This window comes from Canis lupus, chromosome 5, assembly GCF_003254725.2.
Source record: "Canis lupus dingo isolate Sandy chromosome 5, ASM325472v2, whole genome shotgun sequence".
Classification (NCBI taxonomy): domain Eukaryota; kingdom Metazoa; phylum Chordata; class Mammalia; order Carnivora; family Canidae; genus Canis; species Canis lupus.
The window spans coordinates 52,492,067-52,513,052 of NC_064247.1; the positions used below are offsets into that span (position 1 = coordinate 52,492,067).

General features: G+C 41.9%; 1 protein-coding gene across 23 annotated transcripts in view; it reads left to right on the forward strand.

Annotated features, from left to right (window-relative positions):
- DAB1 (DAB adaptor protein 1) overlaps window positions 1-20,986 on the forward strand; it is a 1,117,693-nt gene that overhangs the window by 979,976 nt on the left and 116,731 nt on the right. For all 23 annotated transcript variants that reach the window (XM_049110389.1, XM_049110401.1, XM_049110402.1 and 20 more), the window contains one exon: window positions 1,880-1,978. In XM_049110389.1, coding sequence (XP_048966346.1) covers window positions 1,880-1,978 — 99 coding nt within the window. The remainder of the gene's footprint in view (window positions 1-1,879; window positions 1,979-20,986) is intronic.

Genomic DNA, 20,986 nt, shown 5'->3' on the forward strand with positions numbered 1-20,986 from the left:
AGGGATCTCTGGTCAGAGTGTGGCAGCCCCAAGGGGCTGAAAGAGCAAGGCTGAGGAGGGTTATGTACCCAGAGAGATCTGGGCTTGCTAGAAAGAAGACCCCCCCACCCTCAAACCCCGCCCATGGAGAGGATTATGTGCTCCCTGCACCAGGAGTCTAGTGAGCTGAGTTGTAGTCCCAGATCTCCGCCAGGACCCTGTACCACCCTGTACTGTCCACACCCACCTCCCAGGTACCACTGTCCTCATCTGTCAGCTGGAACCTTGGAAGATCCTCTTGAGTTCTGACATCCCCTACATCTGCAAGGGTGTAAGTGGCGATTGAGAATGAATGGGTGACTCAGGAGGGAGTGAATTTCCTGCTAGACAGTCCCCAAGCAGGATGCAGAGCAGAGACTTTTAGGGACAGTCCTCCATTCACCAGAAGAAGTTAATTTTCATGCCATCCCTGTAGTGTGTTCCAGGCACTGTACTAGATCCTTGACCTAGATTTTCTTGAATTCTCTCACTCACACAAGGGTAGTGTTTATGCTTGAGGATGTGGGAATGAGAAGTCATCTGTCCAAGATCACAGAGAGCTGGAAGCAGGAGCCAGCTGTTCCGATTCCAATACCCCAAGTGAGGATAACCAAACATCTTCAAAGGGATGCCTCGAACCCGTGCCTTCTGGTCATCTCTGTTCCTAACACTGCTGGCTCTCTGCCACTGAGGTTGTGAACATGCTGTACTGACAAGAGCACAAATGACTGGTATCTCCCAGAAACATGACATCATGATTATTTTAGACTTCTAGAATTACAACTGCTAATAGTTGGGCTTGATCTTGCGCTCAATGGAGGCGAACAGCATTGAAGGGGCTAGAAGCACCAAAACACAACGCAGAGACAGGAAGACCCCCATGCAGAGTATAAATGCCTTGGAATGTCCTCACCCTCTGAGTGGTACCCTCATATGAAGCCCACGCTTACCTGTCACTGGCCACCACAGAAGCTGGTTTGAAAAGCACACATCTTTGCTCTTCACTTGCATCATGTCAACTTGGGAAGAAGTCTGGATAGCACATTCATGTCACAGTGATTTACAGAGTGCCTCTTCCCTCCAGGGACAGTCCCAGGCACTACTTGTAGAGCAGCAAGCAGTATCGCTGCCTTTTGTGATGTTTACCTTCTGACTGACTCACATGCATATCTTTGGTTTATAAAAAAAAAAAAAAGCTTGGAAAAGTGGGGAAACAGATGCATTGATAAATAGAATGCATTGGGTAGGTACCTTCCTTCCAGAAAGGGTAAAGGAAAATAGGAAACATATGTGGTTAAAAAAACTGCAAACCATAAGCATATAACTCTGATGATCATATTCTTCCAGACAAAATGGAGACATGCAGTCTGGCAATGGTTTTTATTTTCTTTCTAATCTTGAAAATTGATTCCTAGGGAAACTTTCTCCAGAAGTATAATGATAAAATCACATTGAGGAATATATTTTGTGATTCATCTTTATGTAATAGATTGAAACCACGTACAGTATGAAGCCCAGCAAAATACAATTAATGAGAGGATCATATTGTGTATATCTTGGGGTCTTGAATGCTGAGCTGGATATCTAGGCACAAAGTAGGCTTTCTATAAATCTTGGGTAGTCATGTGAATCAGTGTTCAGGTTTCTATTTATACAATGTTAGAGATAACATTAGGGTAAGTATTAGCCTAAAATGTCAAGGAGAGGCAAACACACCAGGCAGGGAAGCATGGAAGGAGCAAAGGGAGAGGAGTGTGTGTGATGGGTGGCATTGGCTGATGGTATCTGACATGCCTTTGGGACTGGAGGGAATCTTCAAATGAAAACACTCAAGTAAAAACCATGTCCTTCCTTTCAACAGGGCGTTGTTGCTGGCGCGCGTTCCAAAGGAGAACACAAACAGAAAATCTTTTTAACCATCTCCTTTGGAGGTATCAAAATCTTTGATGAGAAGACAGGGGTAAGTAAAAGAATCACATGGCATTGTGAAATTGAATCCATTGACAGATGTGCCCTTAAAAGCCTCTACTCTGGGCAGGAATATCAAACAAGCATAAAAACACATAAAGCGACTGACAAACTTGATCAACTGTGATCGTCCATCAAAGGGAAGCTCTTCCCTGACTTGGCCACAGTGTTTCTAACAGTGTGATTGTGATAAAAGTGTCAAACAGTCCCCGTAATCTAACAGGAGATTGATGAGCTTTGAAGTGCGGTGGGTAATGTGACAGTTTAACTTAAATTTCTTTGTGTGTTGGCAACTTTAATGACATGCATCCTAGAGGGAGACACATGAATGTCTTTTGACTTGGTCAAAGCATCCAGACTCTCCTGAGGTTAACCTGTGCCACCTTGCAATTGCTGTAATCGAAAAAGAATGGAGTTTTCAATCTTAGAAAAATCTGTCACTGCATGACCAGGAAATGTAAGGGCTGATATGTTTGTTGAACCCACCAAAGAAATGGTTTGTGTTCTCATCAGCCCCCAGCAGCAGTTAGCTCCCACATTCAGCCCCAGGGCTGCCCTCACAGTGCTGGTGCTGTTCATGGACGATAAGGGAAAAACAGAAAAATGTTCTATGATCTGTTTAGTCCAGAGAGCAGGAGTCAAATGAATATGGGTTTTTTTTTTCTTTTATTCATTCAGTGTTTTACAGCTTATAAAACACCATTACATATGTCACCTCCTTTGCAGTTCCCAAGTTAATTTTCCAGTGTTGTGTAAGCTAGCCTCAACTAGCCAAGTTACTTGACCTTAGTTATTTTGCATTATACTTTCTTCCCTTTGTTCTGACTCCTATTAGGGTACCATCCGGGTAGGAGGATGATAATTTAACAGTAAAAATGGGTTTTGAAGAGAAGTGATTTCTGAGGAATTAGTAATAGAACTGATATATGTATACCCAGATTCATACTGACATTATTCACAGCAGCTAAAAGGTGGAAGCCATCCAGGCATCCATCAGCAGATTGAGTAGATGCACAAAACATGGTGCCTATATCCAATGGAATATTATTCCATGGCAGAGAGGAAGGAAGTTCTGACACATGCTACTACACAAATGAAATGTAAAAACGTTATACAAAGTGAAATAAGCCAGTTATAAAAAGATAAAGTCTGTGGGATTCCACTCAAATGACATATCTAGAGAAATGAAATTCAGAGAGACAGCAAGTAGAATGTGGTTGTGAGGGCCTGTGGGGCATGGAGGGGCATGATGAAGAGGTAGTGGTTAGTGAGTATGAAATTACAGTTTGGGAGGAAGAAAATGCTGCTTGCACTGAATGGCTGGGGTGGCTGCACAACGCTGTCAGTGCACTTTACGCCACTGAACTGCGTGCCAAGAAATACTTAAAATGGCAAAGTTTGAATTATGTACAGTCCACTATAAAAAATAACTAGTGATAATTAGTCCCCCTCATGGGGTACCTACTGTATACTACGTGCCTTTCAGTCTCGTTACGTACATGATTCAGTTTTGCCCTCACAGCAGTCCTATGGGAAAATAATAATAATAATTTCATCAAGCTCATAATATGTACCAGGTATTGTTGTGAACCCCTTGTGAGTACCAACTCAGTTAATCCTCACGACAGCCCTGTGAGGGTAGATGGTGGCACCTCTCTATTTATTTTGTAGTTGAAGATATCAAGGAGAAAAATGTACGTAATTTATTGAAAGTAAGTGATGATGCAGACAGGATTAGAACCCTGGTTAGTCTGGCTTGTGAGTCTTTTCACTGAGCCTCAGTGCCTGTTATCTCTCAGGATAAATGACTTTGCCAAGGTTATCCAGCATGTGGGAAGTGAGAGTGGGATTTAGCCTCCTGATGGCCCAAGTCACTATCAGGGCACTTGACCTCTCTATTGTAGAGAATGGTAGCTTTCCTGGGGATGCCTTAGGAGAAAGTAGTTTTTAGAATGAGGGCACGAGCAGAGAGGGCTGGAATACAGCAAGCTTAAGAGCCCAATGAAAGCCTCTCCTGCCTTACTAAAAGTGTAGTTTCTGAAACCAGAAGAGTTTTTCCTTCTCTTGGGTAGACTACAGTTTGGAGACTTGTGCTCAGTTTTGAACCTCACACTTGAGAAGGGACATAGGCAAATCAAAGAGCATCCCGATGAGGGGAACCAGGACAGTTGGTGGACTAGAAACTATGTGGAGCCAAGACTTTTTTTTTTTTTTTTTTTTTTTTTTTTTTTTTTTTTGAGCCAAGACTACTTCTTAACACAGGTAGAGCCTCATGGGATCCCGGGCAGCACACATGAGGAAGAGGGCTGCAGGCTTGTCGAAACTTGTAAGACGTCATTCATCCCTTAGCCTCTTTATTGGAGGGAGACAAGTAATGTGGACCAAGCCTAACTGGGAGATATATATACCCAAATACTACATCATCATCTCTGGTCTCCGTTGCCACCATGACAGCTGGTATAACCAGAGGGGCAGGAATGAGGTAGAGTGTCGGATACTTTATCTTGTCCAGGGGCCATGTTTTTTGGGCATTGCTGTTGCATTATGTAAGCCACCATGAAAGAGGCTGTGCCCAAATCATTAAAATTCCAGTCACCAAATTTTAACTAATGAGATGGTCTATTATCTTGACCCAGATCTAGATCCTCAGTCAAGGGTGGCTAAACTGGCCCTCAAGAAAGATACTACCAAACTCTTGAATGCTCTTTTTGATTCTTCAGTGGGACACAAAAGGAACACCAGTAAAATCATTATTTTAGCTCAAAGCCATTTGACTTGGTGGGGACAAAAATGTCAGATTCCCGATGGAGACTCAGAAGGCAGAGTTGGATGTTTTCCGTTTGGCTTACTTCACTCCAGTTCTGTTGGATTCACATTAGGTCCCAGTAGCATCTCGCTTCCACAACCCGAGCTTGTTACTCTGCCTCAACACAGTCTAGGGAAAGCTAGTGGAAAGGACTGAGCATGATAAAGCATGAAGCAGAAGCAACAGGGACTAGAACACCCCATATTAAGAGTGTTCATCCCTCCAAAGAGTTGTGTAGTAGCAGAAGGAGCTGAATTCTCTGTGGGACCCAACAAATAGAACCAAGACCAGGTGGCAGAAGTTTCTTTGAAGCAGTTTCAGTTGAGGAGGAGGAGGAAGAATTTTCTACCAGTTAGATGGACCACCTTCTATGCTAGTGAGTTCACCATCACTTAGGAGGGTTCAGGCAACAAGCATAGGATGAGAAAATTGTGGAAGGGAGCCAAGTAGAGGATGAAGTATTGAACAAAGTCACATTGAAGTTGAATCCTGAGACTAGTTATAAAATTCTGTTTCTTCCTTCAAGTCATCGCTGTTGATGTGATTTATCTTCAGATAAATGGAGGTTTTTCAAACTCCATTGGAGATTATGAGCAGCAAGAGTTTACTAAACCCTTGTTGTTACCCAGCAGGGGACCAACTGATTGTGCCGGATAAGAGTTTAAGAGAAGTATTTTGTCCTACATATCAACGAAATGGAAAACTGGGTTTTTGTCATTTGGAATGACAAATTTTAGTTGTTTATCATATCTAAAGTATTCCTGCTCAAGCTTGACTGCATATTTTTTCAAACCAAAAAAAGAAACATTTGCAGAACGTGACAATAGCTAGAATTTTAAAATCCAAAAGCTGTCAAAAATGTTTTGATCCCAATTAAAGAGACCCTTTGCAGCAATTTACACCTTGTCTTGAATTTCAAAGGGTTCTTGATCCCAATCCTTATTTGAGTAAATTCTGTTTTATTATTAGTATGTTGCAGGGAAATGAATCAATATTGAAAAGCTGTTCATATTTTCAGATATCTAGGTATTGATAATGTGTCAAGAGGATCAGTGAGAATGCAGAAAATGTCATATATAAACTCATTATTATTGGTAATAGTAGGAGCTGTAGCAAATCAGGAGTAGTGTGGTTTCATATCAGTGTTACCAGGTCCTCAGTTCAGACCAGCGGGTACCAAGGCAGAAGTGATGTCATCTTCATTTTTGCAGATAAAGAAACTGAGATTTTAGGAGTGTGTCTGACTTAGCTGTAGACTTAGAACAAGCCTTCTAGTCTCAAATCTTCTGTCTTTCCAGGGAAACTCACTGACTCTCTTCTCTCTTAATTTACAGTCTTATTCCATAGAATTGCTATAATTTTGAGCCATAAAAAAAAATCGTAAATACTGTAGGACCCTGACAATAAGTCTGTTTCTCAAGACACAGGGCAGTAGTCTGCCTCAACTTTTCAAGATGATGTAATATCTCGTTGCCATAATCACATGTGAATTTTACTTGTTTGTTTGGTTTAACCAACCCCGCTTTGGTACTACAATGTGACCATTTGACGTGCATTACAAGAATTCTATGAAGTAGGTGCTATTATTATTATCATCATCAATTTTACAGTTGAGAAAACTGAAATCCAAATTAAGTCCCACAGTAAATTAAATAGCAAGAGCTGAAATTCAACCCCCGGCAGTCTGCCCCAGAAATCCTTGGTGCTAGTAAGACAGTACTGATAATACCATACCTGCCTCAGTCTGTTTGGGCTGCTTTAACAAAAATAACATAAAGGAAGTGGCTTATAAATAACAAACATTTATTTCTCACCGTTCTAGAGACTGGGAGTCAGGTACCATGGCCCCAGCAAATTCAGTGTGTGTGTGGAGACCCCGCTTCCTCATAGCTGGTGCCTTTTTGCAGTGTGTCCCCCACATGGTAGAAGGGGTCAGGATGCTTTCAAGAACCTCTATTAACATGACACTAATCTTATTCCAAAAGGGCTCTGCTCTCATGACCTAATTATGTCTCAAAAGCCCCACCTCCTAATACCATCACCTTGAGGGTCAGAATTTCAACATAGGAATGGGGGAGGAACCACATAAACATTCAGACCATAGCCATATCAAATTTTATAAGTGACGTGCTTTTATATGTATTAGAGCAGATTCAGTACTCTTTCTGTTTTATTGTCACCATTATTCATTTTCATTCTGATGACCTTTCCTGAGGGAAGGTACAAGGAAGGGAGTTACAGTTGGAACTGTCTCGTGGATGGGACGTTGGCAGCATATCCAGTACATGGTTGGGCAAAAACAGATCGGATGCCTCTTCTGTGCCCTGTGATGTTGTTTCCTGGGGATTTAAAGGTGAATGAGACGTGGTCCTTGCCCTTGAGCTGTTCACAGTCTGGCTTCACCAGACTCACAAAGCAAACTGACAATTGCTGAGATACAGGTGTGAATGGAGTTGTCAGTACTCAGGGAACGGAAGCCCAGCTTTGCCTAGAATTTTCAGGAATTGTTTCACAGAAAGGGGCACACCGACATGGCAGCGGGAGAGTTAGAGAGGACCAGATGAGCAAGTCAGGAAACTAAACACAGTATCTCCAAATGCACAAAAGTCTTAAAGAGAAAGATACATATGTTCATCCTTTGCTGCAGAAAATATTTATTGAGCACCTGTATAAATACATAGATGAGCAAGGCCAGAGCATTTTGTTCATCACTGTTGTCTATCTAGTTCGCACAATGACTCCCACATAGTAGGTGCTCAGTAATACTGCACAAAAAATTAATTGACAGTGATCAAGAATCAGCAAATGTACACAGAATGAGTAGGCCAGAGCAAGGGAGAGGTGGAGAGTGACCCAGGATTGAATATTGTCTCCTGTAATAGAGGGCTAATGATGGTTTAAAAGAAGTCATTGTGGGGAAACCTAGGTGGCTCAGCAGTTTGGCGCCTGCCTTTGGCCCAGGGCATAATCCTAGAGTCCTGGGATCGAGTCCCACATCCGGCTCCCTGCATGGAGCCTGCTTCTCCCTCTGCCTGTGTCTCTGCCTCTCTTTCTCTCTCTCTCTGGCTCTCATGAATAAATAAATAAAATCTTTTTTTTTTTTTTTTAAAAAAAGGAAGTCATTGCACTTAAATTTCAGGGCTGATTTAATAATTTACTCTTCAGTGAAAACCAGATGTCACTTTCCTTGTATCTCACCAAAAATGGGACCGTTCTTCCTTCATTTTGAACTGTGTGTTTTGAGTGGGCTTTGGGGAAAACAGCTCAGGGAGAGAAAAGGAAGATGGCCCTGGGGAGGGAGACAGGGAAGAAGATAAAGGGGCTGATGAGCAGAGTGCTGGGGCCTGAAAGTAGGGGGCATCCCTACTGTGCTAGGAGCCCCTGAAACAGTATCCAGGATGCTTTTGTGTGTCCTGTCTCATTGGACACCCAGCAGTTCTGGAGGGTTTTATCGCTGCCTTTTACAGATGAGTCTCCTAAAGTTACAGGTAGGATAAGTGGCTTGCCTAAGACTATTATGTGTAGCAGAAATTGAATTCAAATTCACATTTTATGACGCCTGAGCTTGTTTTCTTTCTTTTACTCCAGAGATTCTCCACTTCATTGGTTCTTTCCCTGTGCTGAGTGTTTTGGAACTTTATGTAGCCATTATGTGGTTACAACTTTTGGGAGAGAGGGCCCTGATGCAGGAATTTATTAGGAGCCAAAGACGCTAGACATTCTATGGACTATAGGATGGGACCACGCAGCAAAAGTGTTTTCTGTGCTATATATGACTTTAAATTGTCTTATTAGACATATCTAGGTTTTTTAAAAAAACTATATTGAAGTGAATCTAAGACCTAACTATGCATATAAGCAAAGTATATCCATGTATATCCATAATACTGAATTTTCAGAAATGCAACTGAGCTGCAAGAAAGGAGTACTTTGTTTTGTTGTATCCCCATCAAGACCTGCTCATCATTTTGGAAAACCATACCACGTGATGCTCTTCCTGTTTGAGTTACCAACATGGCACTGATGTATCAGTTTCATAGTACCTATCATGGTCTCTATAACTCGACTCATTTGGCCCTTCCTTAAAAATGTCAGATATAAGGAAAAGAACATCTGCTCTATAATATTGAATTGAACACTTCTTAAACCCAAATTTATTCATTACAAGAAAACGTGAACATGTACCAGTGTCATGTTCTTCTGTTGTAGCTATAAATGAGCGTTTCTATGTAGACATTCATGTTCTTTTTTATCAGAAATCATCTTCTATTTCTTTATATTATAATTAGGACATTTTGCTGTGCTTGAACTTTATATGTATAGGTAGATTATATTAATCATTTGCAAGCAATAAAGGAAAAATTACACAATATTTTTTATAAAAAGAAGGTGGTCAGACAAGATTAAGAACCTCTGTCTAGACCGGGCCAAGTACTTGGTAAGTAAGAGGCATCCTACTTGGTGGATAGAGACAAACCAGCCTGAAACCTTTCCTTTGAGGAACTTCTGGTGTTGGAATTAAATCATATATAAATAACTAAAAGCTCAAAGCAAGAATAATGAATATAATAAGAGAAAGATGAAAATTATCATGAGAGTTTATTTTTTTAAAGATTTTATTTATTCATTTGAGAGAGAGAGCAAGCATGAGCAGGGAAGAAGGGCAGAGGGAGAGGGAGAAGCCCACTCCTGCTGGCTGAGTAGGGAGCCCAATACAGGGCTCCATCCCAGGACCCCAGGGTCATGACCTGAACCGAAGGCAGACACTTAACTGGCTGAGCCACCCAGGTTTAAAAGAAAAAATGATTTTTCTTTCACCTGAAAAATTATGAAATGATTTAGGAAAAAAAGGGCTAACCCTTGAAAAATGGACAAGATTTGAAATTGAAGATATCAGAGGACCAGTGTCTAGGCAAAGGGAATGATAGGGAGCGTTTACTAAACCTATACAGTGGGAAATTCATGAAGGAGGGCAGGCATCGGGAAGCGTGCGATGTCTATTGTTCTGGATCTGAAGATGGGTGATTGCTATCAGTGGGAGAGAAAACTGAGAAGGTAGGCAGGGGCCAGGTTGTAAGGCCTAGAATGTCAGACCAAAGGGTTTTGATTGCACCGTACCCGTTAAAGGTCAGATACTCTTCAGTGTACTGTGGCCCTGAAGCTGGACTAGATATATAGAAAAGTAGATACAGTGACTATACGGCCACCCTTTGTTCTTAAGATGCCTTTGTGCAAATCAGGAACAGGTCCCTTTCTTTAAGACTCATTGCCATTTGCTGGAAAATTGTTGGAGTAGGTATATATATTTTTGATGACTTTATCATGTCTAGTTCCCCTGGAAGCCTGCAGTGTATACCCTGCCCAACCGTATGTGGCAAATCTGAGAGTATCGTCAATGGATGAGCAGAATGCTGGGGCTGCCACATCTTGCCATTTTCTGTGCAAACCACACACCGTCCAGCACTTTTTTTTTATTTTCTCAAGGCAGCCCCTCCACTCTGAATGTCCTTTGCCCTTTCTTTTCCACACAGTAAATGTCTCATTTTTCAGGGTGTAATAATGTCAACAATACCAACAACAGTACAACACACTTAAATTTATCAAGACCTTTCTGTGGGCGAAGTGCTTCCTTTAACCAAGCACTTTACCCATTTTGTCCTCCATGCAGGATTCACATCGAATCTCTTGGAATCCATTGCCCCCACTTCTTGCCATTATGATACAGGCACCAGAGAGTGGACATAGTGGAAGGAACCTGGGTTCAAGATCCAGACTATCTTGGATCTTCTCCTGACCAGTTGTGCAATCATAAAGCAATTCTTCTTAATGACTTTGTGCCTCTTTTACTCATCCGTAAGATGGGAATAATAAAAGTACCTATGTTTTGGGGTTGGTGCAAGATACAATGAGGATTTAATTTAATCCTTTTAAGACTTAGAATAGTGCCTAGATACAAAGCTCTAGATCTTTTTTTTTTTAAAGATTTTATTTCTTATTCATGAGAGACATAGAGAAGCAGAGACATAGGCAGAGGGAGAAGCAGGCTCCCCACAGGGAGCCCCATGCAGGACTGGATCCTAGGACCCTGGGACCATGACCTGAGCCAAAGACAGACACTCACCGCTGAGCCACTCAGGTGCCCCCAAAGCTCTAGATCTTAAATAATACTATATTATTAGCTATATTGTTCCTTCTTTAGTACAGACCTTCTTATGCCCTCTTAGCAGAATTGAGAGATCCTTTCATAATGCTCCTACAGCATCCTCTGTTCTCCTTTATCATAGCACACCATCATGCTCCCATCAGATGACACACACCATGAGGTGCCTTGACTCATCCATTGCTGTATCTGTAGGGTCTCACATAGGCCCTGGCATGTGATAGAAATGCTAGTTGGACACTGAAGAAAGAAGGGAAGGCAATCAGGGAGGAGTGGAACAACAGAGAAGGAATAAAGGAATAAGGAAATAAAGAAGTCAACTTATAATGAAAGGCTATTCACCTGGGCCAGATCTTAGAACCAAAGATGCTCATTTTGCCACGCAGGCAGTGAGAATGGAAAAAACAAAGTACGTGGTTCCGAGTTAGCCCAGTGCTAAGAGGTCCTGGATGGAAGGTCCCCTGTGCATTGACCAACCTACTAATTTGCAAGTGAAGAAACCTAGAACCCAAAGAGAGGTGACACCTGACCCCTCCCAGCAAATCAAGTGCAAGCACTCAGGCTTGAACACCCCTCAGGGCTCACCTGAGGCACTCTGTGATGCTCACCAAACAGGAAAGAGAAGGTGTCCTCTTCCCTCCCTCTGCTTCCTTATTTTGCCTGCCATTTCTCTTACAGTCTCTTCCTTTTACACCATCTCTGTGCTCTTTGCTCTTTGGCTTCGGTGCTCAGGCTCCCCACATGCCTGATAGCAGCCCCAGATCTATTTTAATATCAAAGAGACAGAACATCTAAGGGGAAAAATTGGGTCTCTGTATGTTTAGTGTCTTGTTGGATGATATTGGATTTTAATTTATCACAATAAAGAATCAATTTATAGCTCAAAACCAACATATTTTTAGAAATTGGTACTGTCAGGAAGCTGCCTCTGTAAGATAATTTTTGACAGGACATAGATTCATGACGAGAAAAGGGATGTGCTTATTACCCTGGAAAGTGACACCATGAATGTTTTCAAGCAGATTTGGTAAAATCAGAAACATAATATCTTTCCCTTAATGAACGATTTTATCAATTTTGGTGTTTTAGGACATAAAGAGGTAACATTTTCTTTGCTAGCTGCTTTTATACACGTGGTCTCATTTCTTTCAGTACCCTAAGGACTCAGCTAAGGAAGTACTATTACTACCATTAAACAGATGAGGAAACTGAGACCCAGAGAGTCCAGGGAACTTACACAAGGCCCAGTATTGAACCAGTTGCAAAGCTGGAACTGATGCCAACATGGCACAGTGGTAAAGCCCATGTTCTTTCCAGTTCCTGGTGGTGTTATATCTCCTCTTCAAGGGTGTACTTAGGGCCTCCGGCAAGCAGGTGGCCCTTCTTTACTCTTCAGGGGGGAAGTCAAACTGTGTTCAGGGTTGTCATCATGCAGACCAGCCCTGTGACTGAAGGTTTATCAGCTACACTTTGGGATTCTGAAGGGGTGTGTGAACCACTGGTCTCAAAGTTGCAGAGCCTAAATATGCAGGGTGACCTTGGGGCTGGCTCATCTGTTTGCTCCCTGGGACTCGGTTTCCTCACCTGACGGTCATTCCACAGACTTTTCATCAAAGGTCCAGAAAGCAGACATCGTGGGCTATATGGGCCCCAGAAACCATTTAATTTTGCCTTTGTACCATGAAAGCCACCTCATACAATATGTAAACAAATGAGTTTGGCTGAGTTCCAATAAAACTTTATTTGTCAAAATAAGTATCTAGTCTGTGAGCTGTACTTTTCTGGCTCTGTTCCGGATGATTATTAAGGCATCTTTGAACTTTCTCATTCTGACACTCCGATGAGTCCTATGAGAGCCCAGCTGAAGATCTCGGGTTCTTCCTCTCTCTGCCCGTTGTTCATTGCCCTTTCATGGCTGACTTTTCAGATGTATGCAGAGTGGTTTTTTTTAATAAACTTTAAAGATAAATATTCAGCTCTGATGAATTGTATTATTTATTGCTACCATTTGTTGAGCACTAATTGCCAGACACTGTGCAAAGTGCTTCCCATATATTTTTCTCATTGAGTTCTTGCAGTCTATCTGTTTGTTATATATGACTATCCTCATTTTATAGATGAGTTGACTAGAATTCAGGGAAGTTAGGTCCCTTAACCAGGCCTACTCTTAAATTTTCGTCAATTTATTCATTCAACCAATATTCTTTGAGTACTTTCTATGTGCCAAGGAGTAGTCTCGGGGATGTGCAAACATGGGTGAGTAGAAGGAAGGTCCCTACCTTGTAGAGTTTACATTCCAATGCAGGGAGACAGAGATAAAACAATAGACGTACATAAATCGTATACTCTTTTAGAGGGTAGTCCGTGCTATGGAAAAGGAAAAAGTAAAGCAAGGTCAGGGCATTTCTCCACATACTTTCTTTGTCCTTGCAAAGGGGCCTGTGACACATGTGCATTGTAAATCACAAATATTAACGTGCTCTGGGAGCTTCTTGTAGTTTTAAGGGTCAGCTGAGTAATGGAGAAAGACACTTCTGAAAATTCTCATGCAAATTCCAGAGGCTGTTACACTTGATAAATCAGAGCTGTCCGATTGGGGTGTTTCTGCTTTTATTTAGACGGCTGATGGCCTTCTGTGGGGTCCAATGTTGATTGTTTTTCTCCCTCTCATGCATTGCTTTGAAATTTTAATTTAAAACACATTTCCAGGACTCTGCCATGGTTACTTAATAGTTACTGCTATTTTTACGAACACACTCCTTACCAGAGCCGTTTGTATCGAAATGGTGATACTATAATTAGGCGCAGCACTGATATGATGGTTCTTTGTGCTTCTCTGGAGTACTTCTCAGTGGCGGCCTAACGTGGAGCAGCATTAATAGTTCTGGGCACAGTAAAGGAATGTGTGTCCTGGAACGTGAGAGTGGGTCAAGGTGAGCGCCTGGTAAAACCTCTCTTTTGGGAAATGCGCTGGGTAGAATGTGTGGGCTAGGTGACCAGAAGCATGGGGGGAGCTCTGGCTTTGCTGGTGGCCCAAAGAAGGCCCACACTATTGTTCCAGATATGATTGTAAGTGCTTTATAGACATCTCATTTCATACTCGTATAAAGCAGTGACTCTCGTAGTAGCTCAGTGTTCTCCTTTGGAGTCTGAAACCAGTCATTAACTAGTCAGTCTTGATAACCAGCCTACAAAATAGAGGGATTACCTATTGTTTATAAGATGACACAGAGGTTCAGAAAGGTGCAGTGAATCTCCATGAAAAGTGCAGTGAATTACCACGATGTCTCAGAGAATAAAAAAGTGCCCTGTGCAGCACGTTATGTAATCCCCTGCCCCAACCCCCCAGGTTGTTGACCAAGATAAAGAAACTGGTGTATGAGTGTGAACAGTCTCACATTGATGGCAAACTGATACCTAGAACAGAATGCTTCAATGTTCAATAACATCCTGGTTTATTTTTCATTATTTATGCTATAGTTACTGATTGTGTGTCTGTGTGTGTGTGTGTGTGTGTGTGTTTGTGTATAGCATTAATAAGGTGCATCTGATGTCCTCACATTTTTATGTCTTTATAGTCCCTGTTTTCTTACACCTTTCCCCACTATTCTATGGACTAGGAGCAACAGTGCTAAGCTGGGAAGGCATTTGTGTTCCCTGATTACTTGCAGATATGAAAAGTAGGGAGATTTTTAAATGAAGAAAGAAAACAAAAATGCTAGACTGTGAGTCATTTGAAGTCAGGGTTCATGATTTGGCCATTTTTGTATCTTCTACCTCGTGGCCTGTAGCAAGCTCCCAGGAGATATTTACAGAATTGCACCAAATTCCCCATCGTTAAGTCAGACAGCCTGTGATTGACCTGCTTGTCTTATCTGTGTTCATCTAAAACCGTTGGCCATTGTGGGTGGCCTCTGAATTCTATCAGCTGTTACCTGGCTAAGATAGAAAACAGGAGCTCCATATGCTCTGGGGATGGGCTTCAATGGTAGAACCCATTTCACTCAAGCCACATCTACCCTTCTTAGGGCCACTTGAACTCCTAAATGAATAATAGGTTACATTAAACATATTAAAGGTTACATATTGGGGCACCTGGGTGGCTCAGTGGTTGAGCATCTACCTTTTGCTCAGGTCATGATCCCAGGGTCCTGGGATCATGGACCCCGGAGGAGCCTCCGGATCATCCAGGAGGAGCCTACTGCTCCCTCTCCTATGTCTCTGCCTCTCTCTCTGTGAGACACTTATTTATGAATAAATAAATTCATTTATGAATAAATAAATAAAATCAATGGGATGCCTGGGTGGCTCAGAGGTTGAGCGCCTGCCTTCGGCCCAGGGTATGATCCTGGAGTCCCGGATCGGGTCCCACATGGGGCTCCCTGCATGGAGCTTGCTTCTCCCTCTGCCTGTGTCTCTGCCTCTCTCTGTGTGTCTCTCATGAATAAAATATTTTTAAAAATAAATAAAATAAAATCTTTACCAAAAAAAGTTGCATGTAAGGTATTAAATCTCCCCTTCTGGTGTTATTAATAAGCTTAATATATAAGTGCCTCATTTCCCCCTCGCACTTTTCTTTCTCTTTCCTCTCATCTAATACACCTTTATTGTGCTCATCCCTGTTCTCCAGTGCTCATATGTAAATAAGTCACTTTTTTTCCTACTGCCATATACATTTTCCAAGGACATTATCCAGTACCAACACTGTAGAAGATATAAAATATAATCTGCTATAAAAGAAATAAAATACACTTGAGGGGAAGGTAGGACAAACATTTATTTGAGCACCCACTGTGTGTCTAGCCTTCTACTAATATTACAGTACAGATTTCTGGAGGACAGCAGCTCTTGACTTATTCTACCCATCCTGTGCCCCACCAGAGCAGGGAGTCCTCCCCGAGGAAGGGAGTCCCTTCAAGGACCTGTGGGATCTGCACCTCAGAATTTTGAGGTGCCGGCACCCTGGGTCCTAGAGCATGTACAAGTGTATTTTGCTCCAAAGGGTGAGAGAGAGAGAGAGAGAGAGATTGAGATTTAGCCTAGCAGAGATGGAAGGCAATGAGGGAGTCTACTATGCTGGGTGCATCACACACCATCTCATTCAGTGCTCACGTTCACGCTGCAGGCTATCTGTGTTACTAACCCCATTCTCCAGGCTGCAGCCATGAATGTTGTGGGTGGAGAAGGATAGAGGTGCTCTTGGCAGTGAGACCAGAGGCCAGTGACTTCACCGTTCTGACTTGAGCCCAAGGCCTCTTGGTCTGCCTGATGACCCCACATCAGATACAGTATGTAGCCATTTCCGCCGTAGGCAGCTCCCATACTCTGGCTCCAGCCCAACATTCTCTTGGGATCCCTGGGGCACTCATCCTCCTCCAGCTGCCTCTGTCACATAGCTCAGGGATTCACCTGCCAGAATGGATTTGACTTCTTAAACTATTTAGAAAATCAGGAGATTGCAGATCTGCAAGAAATTACCAGGGAAACAGGGCTTTGGTATTTAAATACAGAAGGCCTGTACCTCCAGAGACGGAAGTCTGAATTTTTCATGATGTCTAAGAGATGTGCAGGCTATTTTGAAATCCCGTATTTAAAAATTTGGAGATAAAGATGGCTCTGGCAATTGTCTAAACTCAAGACAGTCACAGCCACACCTTGGGGAAGGAAGGCACTCATCCTCTCTGTAAACGGGTCTGAGACTCAGAGGTGCGCAGGTGCATCATCTCGTGACCATGCAGTCTGAGACATTCACCCATGTGCATGGAGGCACAAAGTCCCGCCGTGATAATTGACAGAGCCTGATCCTTATTTGTATTTAGTGCCTCTTCTACTTATAAAAACAGCATATATTTATTGTAGAAATTTTACAAAATATAGAAAAGCTATAGAGAAGAAAATATAAATTCTCTGAAGTGCCACCACTTAGAAACAAACCCAGTCAATATTTTGATAACCTGTACTGCCAGTCTTCTTTATGCAGATGTAACTTTTTTTCAAAACCAAAATTAACCTGTACATGCTGCATTGTAACCTCCTTTTTTGCTTATCTACATTTTTTTCTTTCATTAAGTATTTCTCCAACATTCTCAATCACTGTAAACCATTCTAGCATATGTGTGCAACATAATTTAATAAGCACCGTCTTGTTAGTATCTGTATCTTTGGGCATGCCTTTTTATATACATCTGTGATGATTTCCTTTAGTTAAATTTCAGAATCACTGGTTCAACATGTATGTATATTTTTAAGGCTTTGATTTTGGGGTGAGGGGGTCAAATGACATTCTAGAATGTTGTACTACCAGATGTATAAGTACTTACTGTTTCATTACATGTTTGTCAGCATGTTATCATTTATTTTATTTTTTAAATTTATTTATGTGAGAGAGGGAGAGAGAAAGCACAGGAGCATGGGGCAGGGGCAGAGGGAGAAGCAGACTCCCCGCTGAGCAGGGAGTCCTACGTGGGACTTGATCCCAGGACCCGGATCATGACCTGAGCCAAAGGCAGACAGTGAACCAACTGTGCCACCAGGTGCCCTGCATTTATTTTAAAATAGAAATTTTTAAGCTTTTTGATATTAAACTTTAGATGTAATACCTCTGTCTTGATTTCATTACCCACTCAGAATAGTCATTATAGGGCAGCAATGTGACTGTAGAAACTATATTTTATACTGATGAGACTAATGGTCCTTTGGCCTCACCTACAGAACTGAATAATGCCAAAGGGCCTTGAGAGTTGGCTCAAAATGGATTTCTTATAGGGGTTGGCTTATCAATTCTCAAGCTGTTAACTATCTGGACCATAATTATGCCCTTGGTCCTATACTTTCTATGGCCTATGAAGAGGGAAATATTATTGATTCCCCATGTATGCATAAATGTCACCAAGAGGAGAAAACTTGACAGTCTTCACAATTATAAGTTAATATTTCTGATCTTTGACTTTCAAGCAGAATAAAATATATGTATATATTCATCCCTACCCATAAAGCTCTACAGCCTTGGGCAAGTCATTTCACCACTCTGAGCCTAAGTGTCTTCCATCCTGAAGTGGAGATGGGGATGACTTTGGCCTTCTTCAGAGGTCTGTTGCAATAATTCAGGGAAAGAGAGTGCATGTTAAAGCTCTTTATAAATGAGTGCTCCTTGATGACATGCATTATTTTTGTTACAAGAGGAGAATAAAGTTGGCATTCAGCAAATGTTTATGAGTGAATAAACTCCTCCTTTGATGTTCTTCATTCTAATAATTTGTATAATTTATAGAGAACAGGTTTATGGAGCTAAGGAATGCAGCCTAGGTCTGTCTAAATTGAGAATTAGTGGGATCTGAAATAATGAGATTTTCCTTCAGCTTCCTTTAGGATGGCTCCAATACCCCCATGGCGCTCATCAGTTTGGTTTTCTGCCCACAGTGCTTGTATTCCTGCCATTCAGATAAGGTCTTCTAGAGAACTGAATGTGCCTTATACCTCTTGGGGCCATTTCTCTAGCCTCAGAGAACTTTCTGCACAAATCTGCCTTTGCTTTTATCTCTTTTTATGGAACCATGTGAATATCATTGGGAGAGTTAAAGTTAACTATTACATAGTGTATAAAATTCCATCAGTAAAAACCAGAGCTTCCATCAACACCTTGGAGAAGTCATTTGTTTTTCTTTTCCTGATATCCTCATCTGTAAAAATTAAATTCTTCCATCAGGCATTTACCACACACGCCCTGTGTCCAGGCACTGGGATACCAAGATGAATCAGAAAAACCCCCTTCCTCCACAGGACTCATGATCCAGCAGCTGAGGAAACAACCAGTTAGATGGCAGTGTGATAAGCAAGGTCATGGTTGTGGTCGCCTCACTTCATGTTCATACATGTGTGCTTCTGTATTAATGCTCTGAAAAGGAAAGCAAACAGAATCATTCTACTTAAGAGAGCAGATGATATTTAATTGATGCATTCTAGGAATTTTAGCGAAATAGAGATACTGAGCAGAGAACAGCATCACAAAAGCCATCACTGGTGGGGGTAAACCCCACTCAGCCCGGTGTCCCGCTGACTCGCATAACCAAAGGGGGAAGCACTGACCATACACATTGCACCTGTCTTTCTTGGCCTTTGCATGTAGTGTGTTTTGGTTTTACTGTGTTTACCTGCCTAGAAAGTTCTCCCCTTGCCTACCCCCAACCCAATTACTGTTTGCCCCTTCCTTTATTTGGCCAACTCTAGTTTGTCCTGTAGGCCATTCTGCTCAGGTGCCTTTTCCTCAGAAATTCCTCTATAACCTACCAACTTAGGCTAGATTTTTGTTTGTCTGTACTTTCAGGCATCAGCTACTGGCAGTAATTATTAAAATGTACTTTACGGGGATCCCTGGGTGGCTCAGCAGTTTAGCTCCTGCCTTTGGCCCAGGGCGTGATCCTGGAGACCCAGAATCGAGTCCCACATCAGGCTCCCTGCATGGAGCCTGTTTCTCCCTCTGCCTGTGTCTCTGCCTCTCTCTCTGTGTGTCTCTCATGAATAAATAAAATCTTTAAAAAATAATAAAGTAAAAATAAAATGTACTTTGCAAAAGGCAGAAAAGCCCAAGTGGATCCAGACAGGTGGATCAATGAATGAGTGGATAAACAAAATACACCATATCCATATAGTGGAATGTTATTCAGTCTTAAAAGGGGAAGGAGATTGTGACACAGGCTACAAAGTGGATGAATCTTGAAGATATGCCAAATGAAATAAGCCAATCACAAAAGGACAAAAATATGATTCCTTTTATATGAAGTTCTTAGAATTGTCACATTCATAGAGCAAGTAGCATGGTGGCTGCCAGGGGCAGAGGTAGAGGGGATGGGGAGCACATGTCAGTAAGTACAGACTTTCATTTGGGAACGATGAAGTTGTGGAGATGCTTGATCATGATGGTTTCACAACAGTGTAAATGTTCTTAATGCCACTGATCTGTACACTTGAAGATGATTGAAATAGTAGTTTTTATGTTATGTGTATTTTATCACAATAAAAATATGTTATAATCGGGTGTATCATGACAGTATACCTTCCAATACCTTATGCTCCCTTGGGAGCAGGGGCCATAAGGGTTTTCATCATTGTGTTCTCATTACTAAGCACACATCTTGTAGACAGTAGGTACTCACTAAAAGAAAAAGAGTTGAATGAGGGGTGCCTGGGTGATTTCAGTCAGTTGAGTGTCTGACTCTTGGTTTTGGCTCAAGTCATTACCTCAGGATCGTGAGGTGGAGTCCTGCTTGGGGCTCCGTGCTCCATGGGGAGTCTGCTTCTTCCTCTCCCTCTATACCTCCCCACACTCACATGCGCACACTCTCTCTCTCAAATAAATCTTTGAAAATAAGTGAATGGATAAATGTAGAAGTTGTCGATTACTATCCTATCAGACTAATATGCCCTAATTTTATAGATAGGAAACCTCAGGAGTGGTGACCTTACTAGGACTACACAGCTTATAGATGTCCACATCAGGACTGAGATCCAGATGCTGTTGACCCCAGTCCAAACATCCCTCCCTTCATGCCAGCATTTATTTGCCATCGGTGTCTACTCACAGTCGATAGAACCAGAGAAGGTAGATGCAGATACATGAACCCGAAATGCCATGTCTTCGGCCAGAAATGATTGTAAAAGTCTGGAAAGAGGGCAGAAAGGAAGAGGAAGAAAAGAACCCAGAAGATTTCCCTAGATACAGTCACTTTTCATTTGCTTTTTACTTTTTCTAATCTCTTACCATGTAACCAAAAGCATTGGAATGGGGAGACTGATTGAGCAATCAGTTGTTTCCCAAGGGCTGTACCAGAATCCCAGTCTCTTCGGTAATTTAACCTGGAAGGGGGTTTTGCTACAGGGAACAGCCCCCACGGTTGGGGATGGACAAGATAATTTAATGGGCCTCTTCCTACCCTAATTGCTAATCTTCCTTGTGGGAACCCCCTTCTCATGCTGCATTAAAGACTCCATTAATTTGTTTATATATAAATTCAAGCTACTTCAAGTCTGTCACACCT